General features: G+C 34.0%; 1 protein-coding gene across 2 annotated transcripts; it reads right to left on the bottom strand.

Annotated features, from left to right (window-relative positions):
• Positions 1-983: 983 nt before the first annotated feature.
• On the bottom strand, positions 984-19,548 carry crot (carnitine O-octanoyltransferase). Of its 2 annotated transcripts, NM_001018151.1 has the most exon segments (17): positions 984-2,397; positions 4,233-4,352; positions 4,442-4,535; positions 4,655-4,733; positions 6,647-6,770; positions 7,739-7,869; positions 8,153-8,260; positions 8,342-8,425; positions 9,885-9,986; positions 10,070-10,195; positions 12,575-12,668; positions 14,768-14,876; positions 14,953-15,077; positions 17,914-18,095; positions 18,182-18,306; positions 18,925-19,058; positions 19,340-19,489. In NM_001018151.1, coding segments are annotated over 16 exon segments (1,839 nt in total). In that variant the 5' UTR covers positions 19,040-19,058; positions 19,340-19,489; the 3' UTR covers positions 984-2,276.
• Positions 19,549-19,999: the final 451 nt, after the last annotated feature.

Here is a 19,999-nt window from a genome sequence, read left to right as displayed (position 1 = left end):
AGACTCATGAAAACAGAAATTCATTTTTTTTCTCAATTCTGCAGCAGAAATCACTTTCATCTTGGAATGCAGGGTTGGTTGTCAATTGTGGCGGGGTTCAAATAATTAGTCTCACCTTCAAAACACTGTTGTTTATAGAATTAAAATCTATTGTTTTTCATATGCTAAAGGTTAAGCAGATTTTTTTTATTAGTTTTTTATTTTTTCAATGTCACATTTATAATAAAAAAAACATTGATTTTTTCAATATATACACTACCAGTCAAAAGTTTAGTGTTCAGTTGGATTTTTAAATGTTTTAAATGAAACTTTTCCTGCTCACCAAAGCTGCGTTTATTTCATCAATACAGAACAAACTGTAAAATTGTGAAATGTTCTTGCACTATAAAATAACTTCAAGAGAAGTTTATTATTTCATTTAATCATTTATTCTAGTGATTTTAAAGAGGAATTTTCAGCTTCAGTACTCCAGTCCTCAGTCACATGATCCTTCAGAAATCACTTTAATATTATTATTGTTTATGGTATATAAGCAATAATGACTGGGTAATCATTTCATTCGAAACTACATACAATAAGAAAGCAGTTATTTAATTTTTATTAAAAATTTGACAATATCTTTTTTTTTTTTTTTTTTTTTTACATTTTATGTATTATTAGGATGAACAGAATGATTTTCTTTAAAAATAATGTAAAACTGTGTGTGTGTGTGTGTGTGTGTGTGTGTATTTATGTAAAATTATATATATATATATATATATATATATATATATATATATATATATATATATATATATATATATATATATAAATCATTTTTAGCCACATGCCAAACTCTGTTTAAACAATTTTAGATAATAATAATAATGAATTGTCCTTACTATTAAAACTGAAAATATTTTTCCAAGTAACGTAAACGTAACGTAAACAAATATAAACCAAAGTTCACTGCTGGAGTCAATAACTCTCCAGCAAACTGTTTGTGCTTTCCACAAAATAACTTTATTAGATTTGAGATCTGAAATAACTTCAGTTTGCTACTGTAAAATGTTTACAATCAATACATATTCAAGAGACGCCAGTCTCCAGCCCACCTGTGTTCTCTGTAAACCTCTGAGCAATTCACATTCAAATTTACATGCGTGCTTAACAACATTTGCTATTCAAAGTGGAATGATTGCAAAAAAACTCTAACAATGAAGCATTCAAATTTCCCATGAACAAGGAAAGCAGTGCAAATTACATGTACACCTATCAAACACATGATTTAATCATGTACATCCACACAACATAAAACCATTCATTTATATCATATTGATGCAAAACACACACAGTAGGCTCGAACGTGTAAAGCCTTTACATCTTCTAACTAAGAAAATAAACTAATTATATGTTGCATTGATCTCTGCATTAAAACTGTAAAATCAGTACAGTTTACACACATCAGAGCTGATTTACCACCCATCAGTCACTAAAGGTCATCTTATGATCAGTCTGTTTTGTGTTAATGTTTCTAGTGGACTCACTAGGCCTGAGAATCCTGTGGTAGTGGACACTATCACAGAAAACAATACTGTTAATGTAGTAGAAAATGGAGGTTAGAAGTCACAGTGGATTTCCTGACTGAAGTGATTAAGAGACGATGAACTGAAGGCACATGACCGTTTCAAAGCACCTGCAAAGCATCTTAAAGGGACAGCTCCATCAGAATTGAAAATTCTGTTATTTGTTACTCACCCTTTACTTGTTGTTTTTTTAGATTAACACAAAATAAGATATTCTGAAGAATGTAAAATGGTAACCATTGACTTCCATTTTAGAAAATGGCAGAATTGTAATGTCTGTTCATTTAAAGGGATAGTTCACTTAAGCTTTAAAACTCTGTAATTATTGACAACACTGACTGAGTTTCTCTGTTCTGTTAAACACAAAAGAAAATAGATTGAAGGATGCTGGAAACCGGAAACCATTGATAACCATAATATTTTCTAATATGAAACTCGACAGCTGCTAATTTTCCTCATTACTTAAAATATATTCTTTTGTGCTAAACACAAAATGTTTGGAACCTCTTGAGGAGAAGTCAACACAACATTTTTGGTGAACTACAGTATTTCTCTACAATTATTGAGTATCTCCTATTTGAATTGTGCACATGAGTGAAGCTGTGAGGATGTCATGTTGGTCTGCAGGGATGCCTGTGTCTGAGACTTTACGTCTGTCCAACAGCAGAACTAAACCACTGGGTTTTGACTGTTTTCCCAGAATGCTCTGCTTTACAGTTGGGACTGGGTGGTGATGTGCATCATTTCATGTAATGAAGTGGCGAGGTTTTGAAACAAGGTTTCAGCATCTGTCTCAGGATTGGACTTCCAAGCAGTGCAGGATGCAACAATTCTACAAGAAGAGAAGCATAAGAAATTGAATTGAAATCATAATGACACTGTAAAAAATGCTGGCTGCCGCACAATTCCTTTATGTATGGGACGATGATCGTTTTTAAGGTATACCGCGGTTTGGAAAAGTCGTGGTTTTTGCTATACCATTTCTAAGATATGTGCAAGATATTTTATTTGTGTTTTTATTTTAGTTGTTTAGGACAACAGTATAGGCGACGCATTGGCGCAGTGGTAGCACGTTCGCCTCACAGCAAAAAGGTCGCTGGGTCGATCCTCGGCTCAGTTGGCGTTTCTGTGTGGAGTTTGCATGTTCTCCCTGCGTTCGCGTGGGTTTCCTCTGGGTGCTCCGATTTCCCCCACAGTCCAAAGACATGCGGTACAGGTGAATTGGGTAGGATAAATTGTCCGTAGTGTATGAGTGTGTGTGTGTGTACGTGTGGATGTTTCCCAGAGATGGGTTGCGGCTGGAAGGGCATCCGCTGTATAAAACTTGCTGGATAAGTTGGCAGTTCATTTCGCTGTGGCGACCCCAGATTAATAAAGGGACTAAGCTTAAAAGAAAATGAATGTTTACTGTTCTGAAATATTTTAAATGTCTTTTAAAATAATATATATATATATTGTGTCTAATAGAGAAAAATAGTTGTTTTTTACCCAGACATTCAAAAAAATGAATATATTTTAGAGCAGTTATCACACACCGTGAAACTGTGATATTTTTATCCAAGGTTATCATTCCATCAAAAACATACTGACCCATGCCTGGCCCCAACACAAATCAAAAAGTTAACTTCATTTTTTTAAATAAATTTTTAAAAAATTATTATTTTTTTTTTTATAAATTTAAGTGGATCAAACATAAAACTCTCTAAAAAAACCTTTAAGAGTTGTGTTGAGTCAGCTCATTTTAAGTCAGAAAAAACAGAATCCTGAAATATAAGACAAAAAAGGTTACATATTGAGCTTAACAAAAATGCATTTACTGTAAAACTGTGGAATACATGATCTATAGAACATACAATTATAATATATAACAGAAATAAAAAGCAAAACAAAATATATAAAACATGTATATAATATTAAATTAATATTAAAGTTTTGTAAAAATATATGATACAGAAATAAATTACAGTTCAATTAATTAAAACATTTATAATTAATTATAGCATTACTATAAATTATTACTTAATATCTAAAATAAAATGTATATATGATGTTATCAAATGTAATAAAACATCTCAAATGTAAATAACATTAAATACAAACAAAAAGTAAACGTAAAAAATAAAAAGCAAAAACAAATACATAAAAATGTATATGATATATGAATTAATATTAAAATGTTGTACAAATATAATGTATGAAATGAATTAAATTCTAACATAATCATGATTATTAATAACATATTTATAAAATATAATTAACGAACAATATGTCAAATAAATATATCATTAAAATATCGAAATGAACCGCTAATTATTCCAGCATCTGTTTTATGCAGCGGATGCCCTTCCAGCCACAATCCAGTACTGGGAAAAACCCATACACTCACATTTACACTCATACACTATGGCCAATTTAGTTCATTGGATTGACCTATAGCATGTCTTTGGACTGTGAGGGAAACTGGAGCACCCGGAGGAAACCCACATGAACAAGGGAAGAACATGCAAACTCCACACAGAAATGCCAACTGACCCAGCCGAGCCCCAAACCAGTGACTTTCTTGCTGTAAGGCGACAGTGCTAACCACAGAGCCACTGTGTCACCCCTACCATCTTTTATTAAACAGAAATACTGAATCATGTAAATTTAAAATTGCAATGGACCAACCTGTCATCACGAATGCGGTAGAAAAATCCATATCCATGGGGGACCATTGGTGCAACTGCTCCCAGAACAGTAGTGTAGCCCACCAGACTAGTGGAAAGCACAAAATTACCCCCTCCGCCACTGCAAACACAGAGAGATTGTTGCATTAGACTGGCCTCATACAGCATCACACACAGATCAGTCCACTAGACATGAAGCAGGACAGTCACCTCTTAGTATAGAGCGGATCCGCATAGAGCTCCGGCACAGGAATGCTGTTCTCTTTAGCAATCAGATACAAACCCAGCAGGTGCCTGTCAATGCCTGAAACCAGCAAACATCATTCAAACATCTGTTGTGCTGGAAATGATCATCATCACACACACACACATACACACAAACACACACACAATGTAAACATCATCAGTCTGATGCAAACAAACCTTTCCCATCCTGAGCCTCTGCCATCAACTTGTTGTGTTTGTTGACGGCTGCATGTAAAGTGTGTCTTTTCTCTTCAGTCTGTAAAAAATAAATAAATTAATGTAAAAATGTGTTTATGTTTTTTTTACATCAGTATATATCCAGCGCGTAAAAAAGTGCTGGATAAGTTGGCAGTTTATTCCGCTGTGGCGACCCCGGATTAATAAAGGAACTAAACTGAAAAAGAAAATGAATGAAAAAAATTTGTATATATATATATATATATATATATATATATATATATATATATATATATATATATATACACACACACACACATACATACACACACACAGTTGAAATCTGAATTATTAAACCCTCTTTAAAAAAAAAATTCTTAAATGATGTTTAACAGAGCAAGGTAATTTTCACAGTATGTCTGATAATATTTTTTTCTTCTGGAGAAAGTCTTATTTGTTTTATTTTGGCTAGAATAAAAGCAATTTTTAATTAAAAAAAAAATGTAAGGTCAAAATTATTAGCCCCTTTAAGCTTTATTATTTTTCCGATAATCTACAGAACAAACCATCATTACACAATAACTTGCCTAATTACCCTAACCTGCCTAGTTAACCTAATTAACCTAGTTAAGCCTTTAAATGTCACTTTAAACTGTATAGAAGTGTCTTGGAAAATATCTAGTCAAATATTATTTACTGTCATCATGGCAAAGATAAAATAAGTCAGTTAATAGAAATGAGTTATTAAAATTATTATGTTTAGAAATGTGTTGAAAAAATCTTCTCCGTGTTAAACATAAATTAAACAACTCACTACAGTTTGACAAATATTGCAGGTGTTGGACAACATAATGTACTTTTAAGGATTTTTTAGGCAGTAATTAGTTGTTTATATTGAAACTATGCAGTTTATTTAGAAGAATAGTGCATATTTGAAAACATGTTTGCACAATTTCGGAGATAAGAATTTCAGCGTGCTTACGGTTGAAGATCTGCCACAAGATGGTGACAGAGTTTGCATAATAAGGCGGGAAATTTTTTTCTCAGATTAAATTTAAAACTACAGCCTGAACAAACCATAATAGAGCAGGTAAGTGACATTCGAACCAAATGTCTAACCATTACAACAACAAAAAAAAAACATGTCTAAATCAGTGGTTTTAATTAATCAGCAAACTTCCAAGGGCACCTCAAATTGTTACAATGACTAAAATAAAAGAAAGCACATGTAAAAATAAACTAAGGTAACCGTCATCAACCAACCATTAAGGATATCATCTAAAAAGTTAGTTAACGTTATTTAAGTTAAATAAAACATATGGAAAACCCTTGAATATAAGTATCCAAATGTGTGATTATTAAGTTAAATAAATAATAGAAAAAAAATTAATAATCATACGTATGTTTCAATGAAAATATTTTTTCTGTTTTAAAAATAAATTGTCCACTTATGAAATAAAAAATATTAGAAATTAGAAATTGCAAAAAAGTTTGAAAACCTGGCTGTAATGCTCTAATCTTATTGTTTTACACACACATTTTCAAACAACCATAAAACTATAAAACATTCTTTTAAATATTCTAATTAGAATACTACAATTAATAATCAAATATTATAATGAAAATGACATAAAAATGTCTTAAAGTCTTTACAGTCTTAAAAAAACCTGGATATACGAATAAATCAAATTCTGACAGCGTGATTAAAAAACAAAGAGTTTTCAAAATGACACTTTTCTTTACATAATTAAAATGTTTTTTTTATTAGATTTTTTTAATTAGGTAGAAATTGAGCAAATATCACTAAATTGTAAATCATAAATGAACATTAATGAATATTATTATTGTACCTTGTAGTTTCTGCAAATAAAGTAAAATGTACCAGAGCAAACCTATGTATACAGATTGAGCATGTGGAAGTAAATGGGTCATATGGATGAAGAATAACACGATGATGTTGAGCTGAATTCACATCATTCACTGGACACTCACAGTAGCCGCAGGGTTCATCATGGTTCTGCACCAGTGCTGAGCCTCCACGGTGCAGGGCCTCATGGTTTCTGTGCGGCCGTGGAAGAAGCGGCGAGTGGTGGCTGTTTCGTAACAACAGCCCGGCCTAAGAACAGAGAGATGCCAGTTATGGCTTATAATATCATATCATAATAATGTAATAAGGCATATGCTGGAATAGTTGGTGGTTCATTCCGCTGTGGGATCTCTGATAAATAAGGAACTAAGCCAAAGGAAAATGAATGAATGAGTAATAGAATATCTACTGTCTAAGTTGATACTGCAATTGTTGCTTTTTAACAGCATGAGAGCTGAGGTTATAAGTACGTCCACTGCAAAACCACTTGTTACCAGGGGAGACTGTGCTGTGCAGTTTAGACGTACAACTTTAGCACGATCAGTCTTCTCAGTTAGAGCCAGTCATTTTTGGAACACACTTCTGATTGATTTAAGGGGTGTTACAAATTATTCTACTTTTAAATACAAGTTAAAGAAGTGGCTAAAAGCAAATCAAGTTTGTAATCATGTGTAATACTTCTGTCTAACATTTAAATAAATTCTTATTACATGTTTTTTATCCTTTTGTCATATGGAGTTTTACTGTTTTGTATGTGTGATGTTGTGTTTTTTATTTTAGGTTGCCTTTTAAAATCTGGCAGGGGGCAACAGATGAAAATTTGCCCTTGTGGCTAACTCTGGCTTATTTACAGTTTTACTGTTGATTAATGAGCATTGACCCTGTTAAAATAAAATAAATTAAAAAAAAAAAAACACATGTAAGGAGTCCCAAGTATTATTGATTGAAAAGGCATATTAGGATACAGTAAGAATAAAAGCAATTTAGTTGTTCTTTAAATTGAACTTTTAATATTTTATATATTTAAGATCATATTTGTTGATCCATGACAAGCCTAAGTGGAAAAATCTGTACTAATCAGGCTGATGTACAAACACAAAAACACACTCAGCTAAATATGACTTAGCATTACAGCATTAAAAATCGTTGAGATGCCAGACTCAGACTGAGCAGGATTATTCTGTTTATTATATTTGGCAGTGATTGAACACACTTACTGTCCGTGTTGTCTGTAGTATGCTAACTGTAGAGCCAGCTGGACAAACGTGTCAGGGTGAAGCTTTCTCTTCTTAATGGCAGTCTTTCCAAACGAGGTGAAGGCGTAGCTGACAACCTGCAGGTCCTGACACTGAAAATACAGAGCGCTGAGATAAATCGCTCATGATGATTAACCAAAAAACAATCCCTTTTATTTTTTAATTTTTTAAATATATTTTTTTAGCAGACATTTAAGTCTCTCACAGTGAAAAAAGAGCTGATGCTGGAACACATATAGTTCGAAAATTAAAGACCCCTTTTTAGACCCCTTTAAATAGATTTAAAGAATTTAATGGATTTTTGGACTTTTCCATGTGCACGTCAATAGATAGTTCATACTTTGATGCAACTGTCTGTGTGTGTGTGCTACTTACACTTTTGCTGTACTGTTCTTTAGCCAGAGCGATGTCTCTCCTCACTCGCTCATCTACAGTGAATATCAGCTCCTCCGGCACAGGCATCTCTCGCACAACCTCCGAACCCTACAAGTCAAACAATAATTACACCATACACACTCAAGCATGTAAAATAACTAGGACAAACATAAATACAAGCACTCTTACCTTCCACACTCCACCACAGGCCTTCAGTTTCTGATCTACGTAGTATCCATTCGACACCAAAACCATGGCATCATATGGCGCATGCTTTAAAACAAACACAATCATGGAATAAAACTGCCATTATCATCAAGTTTTATATATATATATATATATATATATATATATATATATATATATATATATATATATATATATATATATATATATATATATATATTCATTTCACGAAGAGATAGCAATAATTTGAGAACTTGTAACATTAGAGCTTCATTCTGACAAGAACATAACCTTGAAGTGTTTTCTGAACAAATTTACCAAAAAAATATATATATATTTTGACCCTCACCATTTACTTAAAAACACAGTAATAGTGTAAAATAAAGTAAAGTATAATAAATCAGTTATGTAAAATGCATTTTAAATCTAATTTATATTTTTATTATTTCTATATTTCAACTGCTTACATTTATTTCATATCTTTAATGTTGAACAAATAAGTTTTGATAAAGTTGTCACACAAGACAATTGTAAGACATTTGTGAATAAGACATTTAATAAGTTGTGATATTTTTGTAGATCTTGTAATCAGGATTGTTTGGTCCCACTTTATATTAAGTGTCCTTAACTACTATGTGATGATGATGATGATGATTAGCCAATCAGTCGACAACAACTTTCAGCCACTTTAAGGACCATGATTTGCCAAGCTTTCCTATTTCTGACTGCTTCTTTCAGTTGTTCAATGTTCAAGTTCAAGTCCGTCTTGATTGTGTCCAGCCATCGTGTTCTCTGACGCCCTCTTCTTCTTGATCCACTGACTGCACTGAGCATTAAAGCTGTTTCCATGGAGTTGGCTCGCATGATATGACCAAAAAACGAGAGCCGTTGCTTGGTGAATTTGCCCTCTAGAGATACATTTTGTTTGACACGCTGCAGGATTGTTTTGTTTGTGATCCTCGCCGTCCATGGTATGCGCATCATCAACTACTATGTACTTACATCAAAAAAAAAAAATACAATGTACTTACTCTAATTATAATGTATTTGAGAACACTTGTGGTGCTCTTGAGTTGGGATAGGGGTTGGGTTATGGACAGGTTTGGTGGCATGGGTATGTTTAAGGGTGGGTTAAGGTGTAAGGGATGCTCAACAGTGTATTTACAAATGTAATTACAAAAGTTAATTACAGATGTAACTACATACATGTATTTAATCAAGCATAGGTACACAGCAAATACATGTATTTTACAATAAGTACATTGTAACAACTATTAATTCCTGTGTAAGTACGTATTAGTTAAGGCCACTTAATATAAAGTGGGAGCGATTCTTTTATAAACAGAAACGTTAAAAAATATGTATTTGAAACACAAACTTCTGTACTAATGTAAAGAACAGCCCTATCACTTTTTATTCTAATTAAAGTGTTTTTTCAGAGTAAAACATACATTTTTAATTAAATTGCACTACACTTGAAAGTAGAAGTGGATATAAAATATAAATGTATTATAATAACGATGCAATAATCAATGACAGCTTTTACATCACAGTTGGAGCTGAAGATCCCATTTGAGTAGCAAACGAGGTTGTAAGATTTGTCTCCCCAGCGGTTTGTGGGGTCACCAGTCAACGCCAGATCAGTCAACTACAACAAGAGAGAGTGATTGTCATGAAGGGAATCAGATTAAGAAACTTAATATCATGCAACTGGAATGAATGGTGTTAAACCTGTGTGTAGTTGTCTGGTGTGGCATAAGGTTTGGCATCATCCAGGCCGACCACAAATAAAGCACTCTGAATGGTCTCCAGTATGGTCTTATTCACAGGATCAATGGAGATCAGATATTCCCGAGCCTGAAGAGACAAGAGAGGTGAAAAATGTCATTATAATAAGCCTACATTATACTTTAGCTATATTATATGGATGATTTACTCAAAAATATCAATTCTGCTCCTCCATTTGATACAAACATCTTTGAGTTTTTCTCTGCTGTTGACCACTAAAAGGACAGCACTACACAGTTTTCCATACAGATCAAATGTGGATCATCATAACCTGCGTCCAGTCCTAGCTAACTTCCGGAAAGGGGAGGTAACCAATAACTTTACAGATAACAAGTAAACCAAGTCCCACCCAAACCAAAAAGTTTCGTGCGAGCAGAGAGAAGAGCCAGTGAATGAGCGGAGTTCCTTATTTTAGGGCAAGGGGAAGTTTAAAAAGGCTGAGCAATATTATACTGTTTTCAAACAGGTTTGCAAGACTCTTTGAAACCCTAAACAGACCCCCTAGTTCTTCGCAATTCCGAGATCATTGAAACCCAAACGCAAAATAATCGCAAAACATTTTATTGATCTCAGAAAACATCCGATTCCAAACCATATAGTCTAATAATATTTATTTAAGTTTGCAATTAATAGTTTTACATAACTTATAGACGATGCATACAAAGCTCACGTGATGAATGTGAGTGTCTTTCGAAAAATGACATCTCACTTGCGCTTACATTACATTAGAGCGGAGGGACATGTTTTGCAGCCTGAGCAGTAAGCAGACACGCATGAAGTGCAAGTGATTTACATGTGAAGTCAATGCAAAGATGCGATAAGACATCCTGTGGTGCAAATTGGCCGTTTTGTGCGTTTGATGAGCTTCAGACTGCAAAAGAAAGTTGGAACAAACATCTAACAAACAGAGCAATGGAATTTTATGATGTGCGTAAAATCGATAAATGTTTTCGTTTGACTCTTTCCCTGCAGTTAACCAGAGAAAACGCTTCCCTGCCACTGACAAGTTTTACGACAATAAGTGTTTTAGGTGTATTATGGTGGTGGAAGCCCTAACACGTGTCTTGAGCGAGGTAACGTTACATGATTTCAGATTCTCTAGAGTGAAATCTAAAAAAAAGTAAGATCGTAAATAAAAATAAGAGTTATACAACCTTCCTTTGATTTAATCCCCACCATTTTAGATCTGCTTTAGATCTTGTCTTGACAAGAGACCAAAATAAAGAAGCTCTATTTTTTTCAGCCTGAACACAAACACCAATGACAGCTGTGAGAGAAGAATAGTTTTGTAAACAGTTTGTCATGGCAATAGTATGTAAGTAAGTAGGTAAAGGTTTATTTATATAGCACCTTTTCCAGACATTGAGTCACAAAGTGCTTTACATTAAGAGAAAACAAGTAAAAGGACACATAACAATAAAAAAACATGCAAAACATATTAAAACAAGTTAAAAATCCAAATACAGAAACACTAATACTGTTAATTTAAAGCTTGACCAATAAGATGTGTCTCTAAATGCTTTTTAAAAAGTTCAACTGATCCCAGAGTTCTCAGTGCTATAGGGAGAGAGTTCCAGAAGGTACGGTCACCTTTAGTCTTAAGACGAGTTCTGGGAATGGTTAAAAGGTCTTTGCAAGAAGACCTCATAGACCGGCTACATAAGTGACTGCGTACAAGATCTTGAATATACAGGGGTGCTTGACCATGCAGAACTCCACATGTCCACCAGAATCTTAAAATTTACTCTTAAATTAATAGGAAGCCAGTAAAGTGCCTTAAGCACAAGAGTAATCTGTGACCTCCTACTGATGTTGGTTAAAAGCCTCGCCGCTGCAGTCTGCACAACTTGCAATTGATCCATAGTATGTACTATGTGTGTCAACTTAACAAAAACAGAAGAAATCGCACATGAAGGAAGGTGGACTTCCAGAACCCACAGACTGATTGTGTAATCACTGAAGACCAACAGTAGTTCAAAGGAGCCAAAAGAAACTCCCCCAAAAAGTGCCAAAACAAATTAAAAACAAATCTTGATTTAGAATTTCTTTGAAATTACATCATCTTTCGATTTTAAGAAAGATATACTGCAGAATGTTGGAAACTATCATCATTCATTCATTTTCTTGTCGGCTTAGTCCCTTTATTAATCCGGGGTTGCCACAGCTGAATGAACCGCCAACTTATCCAGCAAGTTTTTACTCAGCGTATGCCCTTCCAGCCGCAACCCATCCCTGGGAAAAACTATTATCAAATTCTATGTATATTATTGGCAAAAAGGTTTGGAACTACTTAAGGGTTAGTACATTTCCATTTTTGGGTGAAATATCCTTTCAGGGTCCCGTTGAGCAAGTTTTTAATTATTGCACCTGCTTGTAAAATGTCAGGTAGAGTTCTTTTGCATGCTTGACTGTGATTGGTTGTGTTGCTGTAACGGGTGTGGCTCTCACCTTTGCCCAGCGTGTTCTTTCCTCAGTGGTGAGCGCACTCACTCCATCCCCCTCCGGCTCTCCATCACAGCAGTTTTTAATGTACGTCAGCTGCCTAAAACACACAAGGCCCATGACTTATATATTCTGAGCTTTTTACAGATATTGTCAAAAAAACCAACCTGCTGAATCACTGAAATGCTGGACTAGGGCTTCATGATAATGGACAAATCTGATATTGCGATATTTTGTTTATTTGCAATACTGGATATATTGCGATATGAACACATTTACACCAGATGCCTTGAAAAGCTGTATATGGAAAGAACAAATTAATTTCTATTGATTCAATGATTCTGTAGGAGAGTGAATTATGCATGAATTATAATAAACAAATTACAAGCATAGATAAATACAACAGAGCTTAAATAAAAGAGAAATAAACAGTGTTTAATGGTTTTCTAGCCAGTTAAACAGTGCTCAGGTACAGAAATTGAATAATCAGATGTAAAATAACACTTTAGAGTCTCCATCATATAGATAATTAAATCAAGTTAAACTTTGTTGAACCACCAAACATAATGACTTGTTGTGCACAAATGATTAAAATAGTCTTTAATTGCTCACAGTGTCACAGGCCTTAAAAACACGTGCAAGTGTAAACTCATGGTTAAACTCTGCACAAATCTCAGTTAACCAGTTAAACTCTAGTGCTATTTTGGGATTTCCGCCTGGATTTTGCCTACTCAAATTTAAAAGCTTTCCAAATCCACATGCAGAGATGTAAATGCAAAAAATTAGTATAATTTTAAAGAAAACCCTTTTCATTTTTATAAAAACACTATTGAAAGTGTTTTAAATATCTGTATATGTTGTCTGTGTTATAATAAACACCTAAAAAAATATTTTTTAAATTATTTTTATAAACTCAAATTTGAAAGTATACCTTTTAGGTACTGTGTGGTCTAAGTTGCTGTAATTGATTTTGGTGGTTGCTGCACATGTCTGTAATCATAGGAAAATAGAAAAATGTCTCTACCATATTCTATGCAAAAGTTATTGTATTCCAACTGATGAGAGGTGCTATACAAGCCACATGGATCAATCATTGTTTTTATATTTCACTATTCTTTTGTTTGATCAAACATAATTCACTATGTTTGGACCACGTCAGACATATAAAAAGATTGCTTATGCACATCACCTCAAAAACAGTGGAGAATAGCCCTGAAGGGCACAGCATAAGGTAAGAGATGACAGCTGTCTTTGCTATCTGGGGCTGCTTATTGATCATAAATGTATTGTTTTCACTTCTGTGCCATGGAAACACAGCTATTCATCCGACAACAGTTTGATATGTGGATATAATTCAGTAAAAAGAATGCTAGAACCGTATGAGCACCAGCAAGAGCTTTCATTTGAGCTATAACTTGTACATGTGTCATTAATGAACCATATGAAAAATATAAAAATGAACCAATGTTCTATACCCAGCTCGAGTATCCAAAATACTGTGTATTAAAGTGTAAATAACTTTTGTACAGTAAAATAAAAACCAAAGTGATGAATATGTGCGTAAAATATAGCTCCTACACTTTCAAACGAAATCATTTAAGGGGGTCTGGTGCAATGCTAGCCCTTTTAATCTGAAAGCGAAAGTCGATGACATCACAGACCCGGTACCGGGTCCGAGGAGTTTAACTGGTTAAACTCTAATGCAGACTCAACATTGCATGTCCTGCGATGTGACTATTTCAGATGCATACAATGAGATATGATATGTTACCCTTTTTGCCAGATAGCAATATCAAAAGTCCTGACTTCAAAACTAATAGTTACTAAAAAAAAATGTAAAATGTAACAATACAAGCATTTCCCGCTTGCATTTAAAGCACTGTTGAGTTGATTCTTGAACTAAACTGATTGGTTATTGTGCAAGAGATGTTTCCATCTGTTGACAATAACAATGTAAACAATACAAATTATACAATAGCTGATTCAGTAAAAGCAAATGATAATGCTCACAGTATCACAGGCCTTAAAAACACATGCAAGTGTAAACTTATGGTGAAACTCTGCACAAATCTCTGTTAAACTCTAATGCAGACTTAACATTACAGATCATGCGATGTGACTATTGCAGATGCACACAATGCGATATCGATGCTGAAATGACATATTGTGCAGCCCTAGCTCAGATGCTAGGCACTGTACCTCAGCAGCTCTGGAGGAGTGAGGATTCGTCCATCACAGAGGGCATCGAATGTGAAAATCCTTCCACGGCACATCACTATCACATGAGACGGGCAGGGTCCTTCACTCTCTACAAAACACAGACAATAAAGCCACACGCATGCGTGCTAGTAAATGTGTATATATGAACACTGAAGGGGCCTGACCTGTTTTAAAGAAGTTGAGGATGGTGTCTTTAGTGATGCCAGGAACTTTGCAGGTGCAGAAGAGCATGCGGAACTGATCCATGTCAAAGGGTATCGTTCCTGCTTTATGAATAGCCAACCTCTCCCTGATCAATAGCAGTAAACATAAATCAATAACCAAATTACTTCAATAAATAAAACGCCACTGACAGAGACAGAAACAAGCCATTCACAACTGAAAATAAACAGAAATCAGACACTTTTGAAAAACATTTATTATTGAGCTGCATGCAAATATATAGCTCAAATGTAAACACTGATGTCTACTGTAGCGTTTAAATTAGTATAAATTATCTTTTGAAAATAACTTTTTTGAAGTTATGCCAGTAGGTGGTAACTTTTGACTATAAAGAAATGATTTTGTGGCTGAACCAAATATTGTAACATTTAGGCATTTTTATGGCAGTAGGTGGCAAAATGTGTCAAGGAATAAAAATGCTACGTTACCCTTTTTGCCAGATAGCAATATCAAAAGTACAGACTTCGAAACCAATAGTAACTTAAATTGTAAAAATGTAAAAATACAAGCATTTCCCGCTTGCATTTAGACTAGAGCACTGATGAGTTGATTCTTGAATTAAACTGATTGGTCATTGTGCAAGTGATGTTGCCATCTACTGGCAATAGCAATGTATACAATACAATTTATACAATAGCTGATTCAGTAAAAACAAATGATTTGATAGTCAAATGTTGAACTTATTGGCATTAAGAATGTCAAGAGTACAGATTTCAGTTTCAATCGCTACTGAAATTGTAAAAACATCCATTTTCCATTAACATTTAAGCGTTTTGTGTTCATGTGCTCACATTTTGTGTTCATGTGCTAAACATATATCACTGTGATTGGCTACCATAATCATTCCTCGATGTTCTTTACCAAGTGATTACACAGATACACACTGGAGCATTTGAAAGTCATGTCTATCAGAGGATCTGTCAATGAGCGCATATATATATATATATATATATATATATATATATATATATATATATATATATATATATATGACAACATGACGGGTATAAACTTTCTTACTGAAGCACATGTTGTTTGTGCTATTAAATCAAATATTGTATAAATTGCGATCATTACAAAATTAGTCATTGAATCAAATAAAGATTGTATCTATTACATTATGCAAACAGGAAGCAACAGTTGTCTGTTAAATTGTTTTCTACTGAATCAAATATTCTATAAATTACATTGTAATGCCAGTAGATGGCGACATGTGATAATCAAAAAATTTGTCTGAATCCATTTAAAACTGTGTCTTTTACATTAAGTCAGCACATGGCGACAGACAGTAAATAATTTGTTTGCTATAGAGTGGAGGAACTATGATGTCACCTTGTAGGCTAATCGGCTGCTAGCATAAAACTGGTTCCCTCGATAAAATCCCTATTGGATTTCCCTATAGGCTTTTCGAAGATTGCGAATAATAAGCTCTGTGTTCAAACACTGTTCATTTCACTTACACGTTTTGTCCAGCCAGACAATCCTCACACGAAAATACAACTTTTAGCACTTTTGGATCTTAAATGCAAACATAAGAACTGAAAAGCTAACATTAAACTATAAACAGACTACAGTGCCTTCGGGGTGCTTGCCTATGACGTTAGCACCACCCTCCTACAGACAACTTTTCATCTTATTTTTAGAAATATGGTCAATGACAAAGAGTTAATCTCTCTGTTTATTATATTATAATACACGCTATATATTACAAACAAGTACGCAAAAACACAAAGACCTACGTACCGTTTGGATCATTTTTAAGTGGAAATACATTTTGTTTTGCTTTATGGTTGTTGTAAAAGTTTTAAAACTGTATGTAAAATTGTGCCTACATAATATCATAAGACATTTTTAAATAGGTGCATTGCTCGCGTACACACAGCCTGCTTACCTTAGTAACAGACGGCAGAAATGAGGCGTGAGGAAGAAGTCTAAATGCACGCAAGTTCAATCACGGATAGAAAACAACATTCAATATTATTTTTATGTCACGAAGTAGAGTGAATAGTAGCCCATAAAGTCACATTTACTATACTGTACATTTCATGGAGGAGTGTATACTGCAGTTATGACGGAGTTAAATGTGTTCAGATAAAGAAAAAACCCTAACGAAAAATCTATTGATCACATTAAAAATAACAGTTTTATGTCTGTATTTCTTATATATTTATTCACACGTTTGCATTACTGGGAGCAGGAAAGAGACAGACAGCACATGTAAGAGTTATCTTTATATTATCGTTTAATTAAAATAAATGATCAACAAATGATTCTGTCTTGACCGTCTTTACATGTGAAGGCATTATCTACACACAATATTAATTCCCAATTAGAAAAACACTACAAACTATAAAATACTATTCATGAATATACTTAAATCACAGACAACTGGAAATGCATTCCAGACCAGATCAGCTCGATGACGTATAATGTCTCAGACACCACCTGTAGTCCCATTTAACAACTTGATAGCAAAAGTCTTTTTAAAGAAGCATAACCAATTTAAAAAATCAAGAGTGTGCTGTAACTGATGTGTTTTGTGTTGTAGAATAAAACATGAAATAGTCTTGAGTTTGTGTCAGCCAAAAAACCTTATTTAAGCAATTTTACTAAAATCCAATTGAAAAACCTATTGACTTTGGGACGAGGGAACTGGAACTGCTAAAATGCTAACTCACTTCCGGGTTTTTGCATACAAATTGACGTCATAGTTCCTCCACTCTATTGAATCAAGCATTGTGTAAATTACATTGTAATACCAGTAGGTGGCGATGTGACCATAAAAATAATTTTTTGCTGAATCAAATATACTTTTGATTTGACAATTCACAATTGCTGGAGAATCATTAAAAAGGGACTTATTTGCTTCTGCTTCTTCTTTTTATTCATAAATAACCACTTACGTGCGGATAAGATCCCAGTACTGGAAGGTGAGCCACAAAACCATACTGGTCCTCTCAAGCTGTGTCCCTTCTTGTAGAGGCCAGCAGTGCTCCAGATAAGCTGTGGGTCCCCCAAAATTCACATTGAGCTGAGAGGGGATGCGCACCTCTAGATACGCTGTGTCCAGCCACCATTCCTCTAGCTGAACAACAAACACAAGGCTCAGTACATGTCATTTTTTGAGTTATGTGTTCAATGCAGCTGAGGAAAACACCAGTGTCCTGTTACCCAGTTACGTTTGCTCTTGGCTCTCTGAAGAAGCTTCTGGTGCAGCTCTTGTCCAATGCCCTCCTCAAAGCGCTTAACAATGGCCACCGTGGCTCCAAACTCCTCCTCAGATGCAAAAGGTTTCACTGCAGTAACAATCATAATAACAACAAAAATAATACTTTCATTTAATTAAATATAATAAAAAACTTAAATAATTCTAAAGACCATATAATCATTTGTCTAGCAGTAGTAATAATAATACTATTTACAGCTTATATTTCAATAACATTTTCATAGAAACATCAAACACTATAACAAAAATAATAATAGTACATTTTAAAATGTTAATATAATTTGTATTTTAGTAATAAAAATAATAATAATAGTAACAACAACAGTAATACTTTTTAAATTTGTATATAATTATTTTAACAATAATATTTTTTTGCAATGATTTTTATAAAAACGGCTACAATAATGACGACTATTACAGTAATACTGTACAGTCAGTTAATTACACTGATATTACATATAATCTTTTAGAAATTCTGAAACTAAACTCTAGTCATGCCAGTAATAACTATTTGTTTACTAAGTACTATTCACTTATTACACTAGTCTGCACTTTGATTAACAATCAGAAGCTCAACTTGTAAAATACACCAACAACACTGCAAAAACTCTCCAAAAACAGTCTCAAAAGTTAATTCTGGTCAAAATGCGTAACATGTCCAGCAGGAGTGTTTGAGGTAACCTCTCACCTGCATCCAAGTATTTGCTGAGGGTGTCGCGCAGCGCGGGCACGGGCAAAGGGGGAAGACTCCTCTGGTACTGAAATGTCCGTTCTGCGCTTGACTCAAAGACCTGATTATCCATGACTACTGCACTGATTCAGCTGCGAACAGAAAGAAAGACTCAGTGCCAGCATAATTGTTATATCACAAATGCACGTCTGTCAAAGCTGTTTGTTTACTCCCCCTAGAGACTTTTCTTGACGCAGCGACTTTTATTGCAGATTATTAAATGATTTTATTTGAATGCATGAATACATCGCTGAATACATTAGTTCAGCTGTCATAGAAGCAAATGCAAAAATACAAAACTAATCATAAACACATATGCAAGTAATGAGGAACAAGCATAATGTTCAAATAGACAATTGTCGAAGTGACAGACCTGAGAAAGTGACTGCAGTAGTTAATCCAGAAGCTGAGAGAACCGTAAATCTGCTCGGGTAAAACTATCGAGAGTCTTTTGGATACTTTACTGACTAAACTCGATGTGTGCATTCAACTCCAGAAAGGGAATCGCTCCATTTACCTTTGCCCCATTTACTGTACGTGAAGTCAAAAACAATAACAATGGATCCACCATCATGGCCTCCTGCATGAGCGCATTTCAAAATACAAGTTCAGGGGTTCGACGTGTGCAGTAAGCGAATGAATGAACGAATGAATGAAAGTTTGTGTTCTATTCGTTTTTTTTCTGTAACAAAATAAAACTTATTTAGACTAACAATTGTAAACCACAACAATGAAATCAAAGAAAATCAAAGTTTTCATATATTTTCTGTTAGTTATTTTCTCATTCTTTTTTATTCTTTTCTTGTTTAAACTTAGTTCTTACATTAAATTACGTGCAAAAGAAGATGTATAGATTTGTTTGTATATTGAGCAGGGTAGCCTATAAACCCATTTAAATGTAAGATTTAATTTTGATATTATGCCCTTCTGCAATTTTTTGTCTTTTCATAATACTTTTATATTTAATATATGCAAAGACTAAATCCTACAAAACATAAAGAGACTTATATATCTCACATCTCCCTGTTCTTGC

The sequence above is a fragment of the Danio rerio genome, chromosome 16 (genome assembly GCF_052040795.2).
Source record: "Danio rerio strain M-AB ecotype USA chromosome 16, GRCz13ab, whole genome shotgun sequence".
Lineage (NCBI taxonomy): Eukaryota > Metazoa > Chordata > Actinopteri > Cypriniformes > Danionidae > Danio > Danio rerio.
This window is presented reverse-complemented; position numbering and strand designations above follow the sequence as displayed.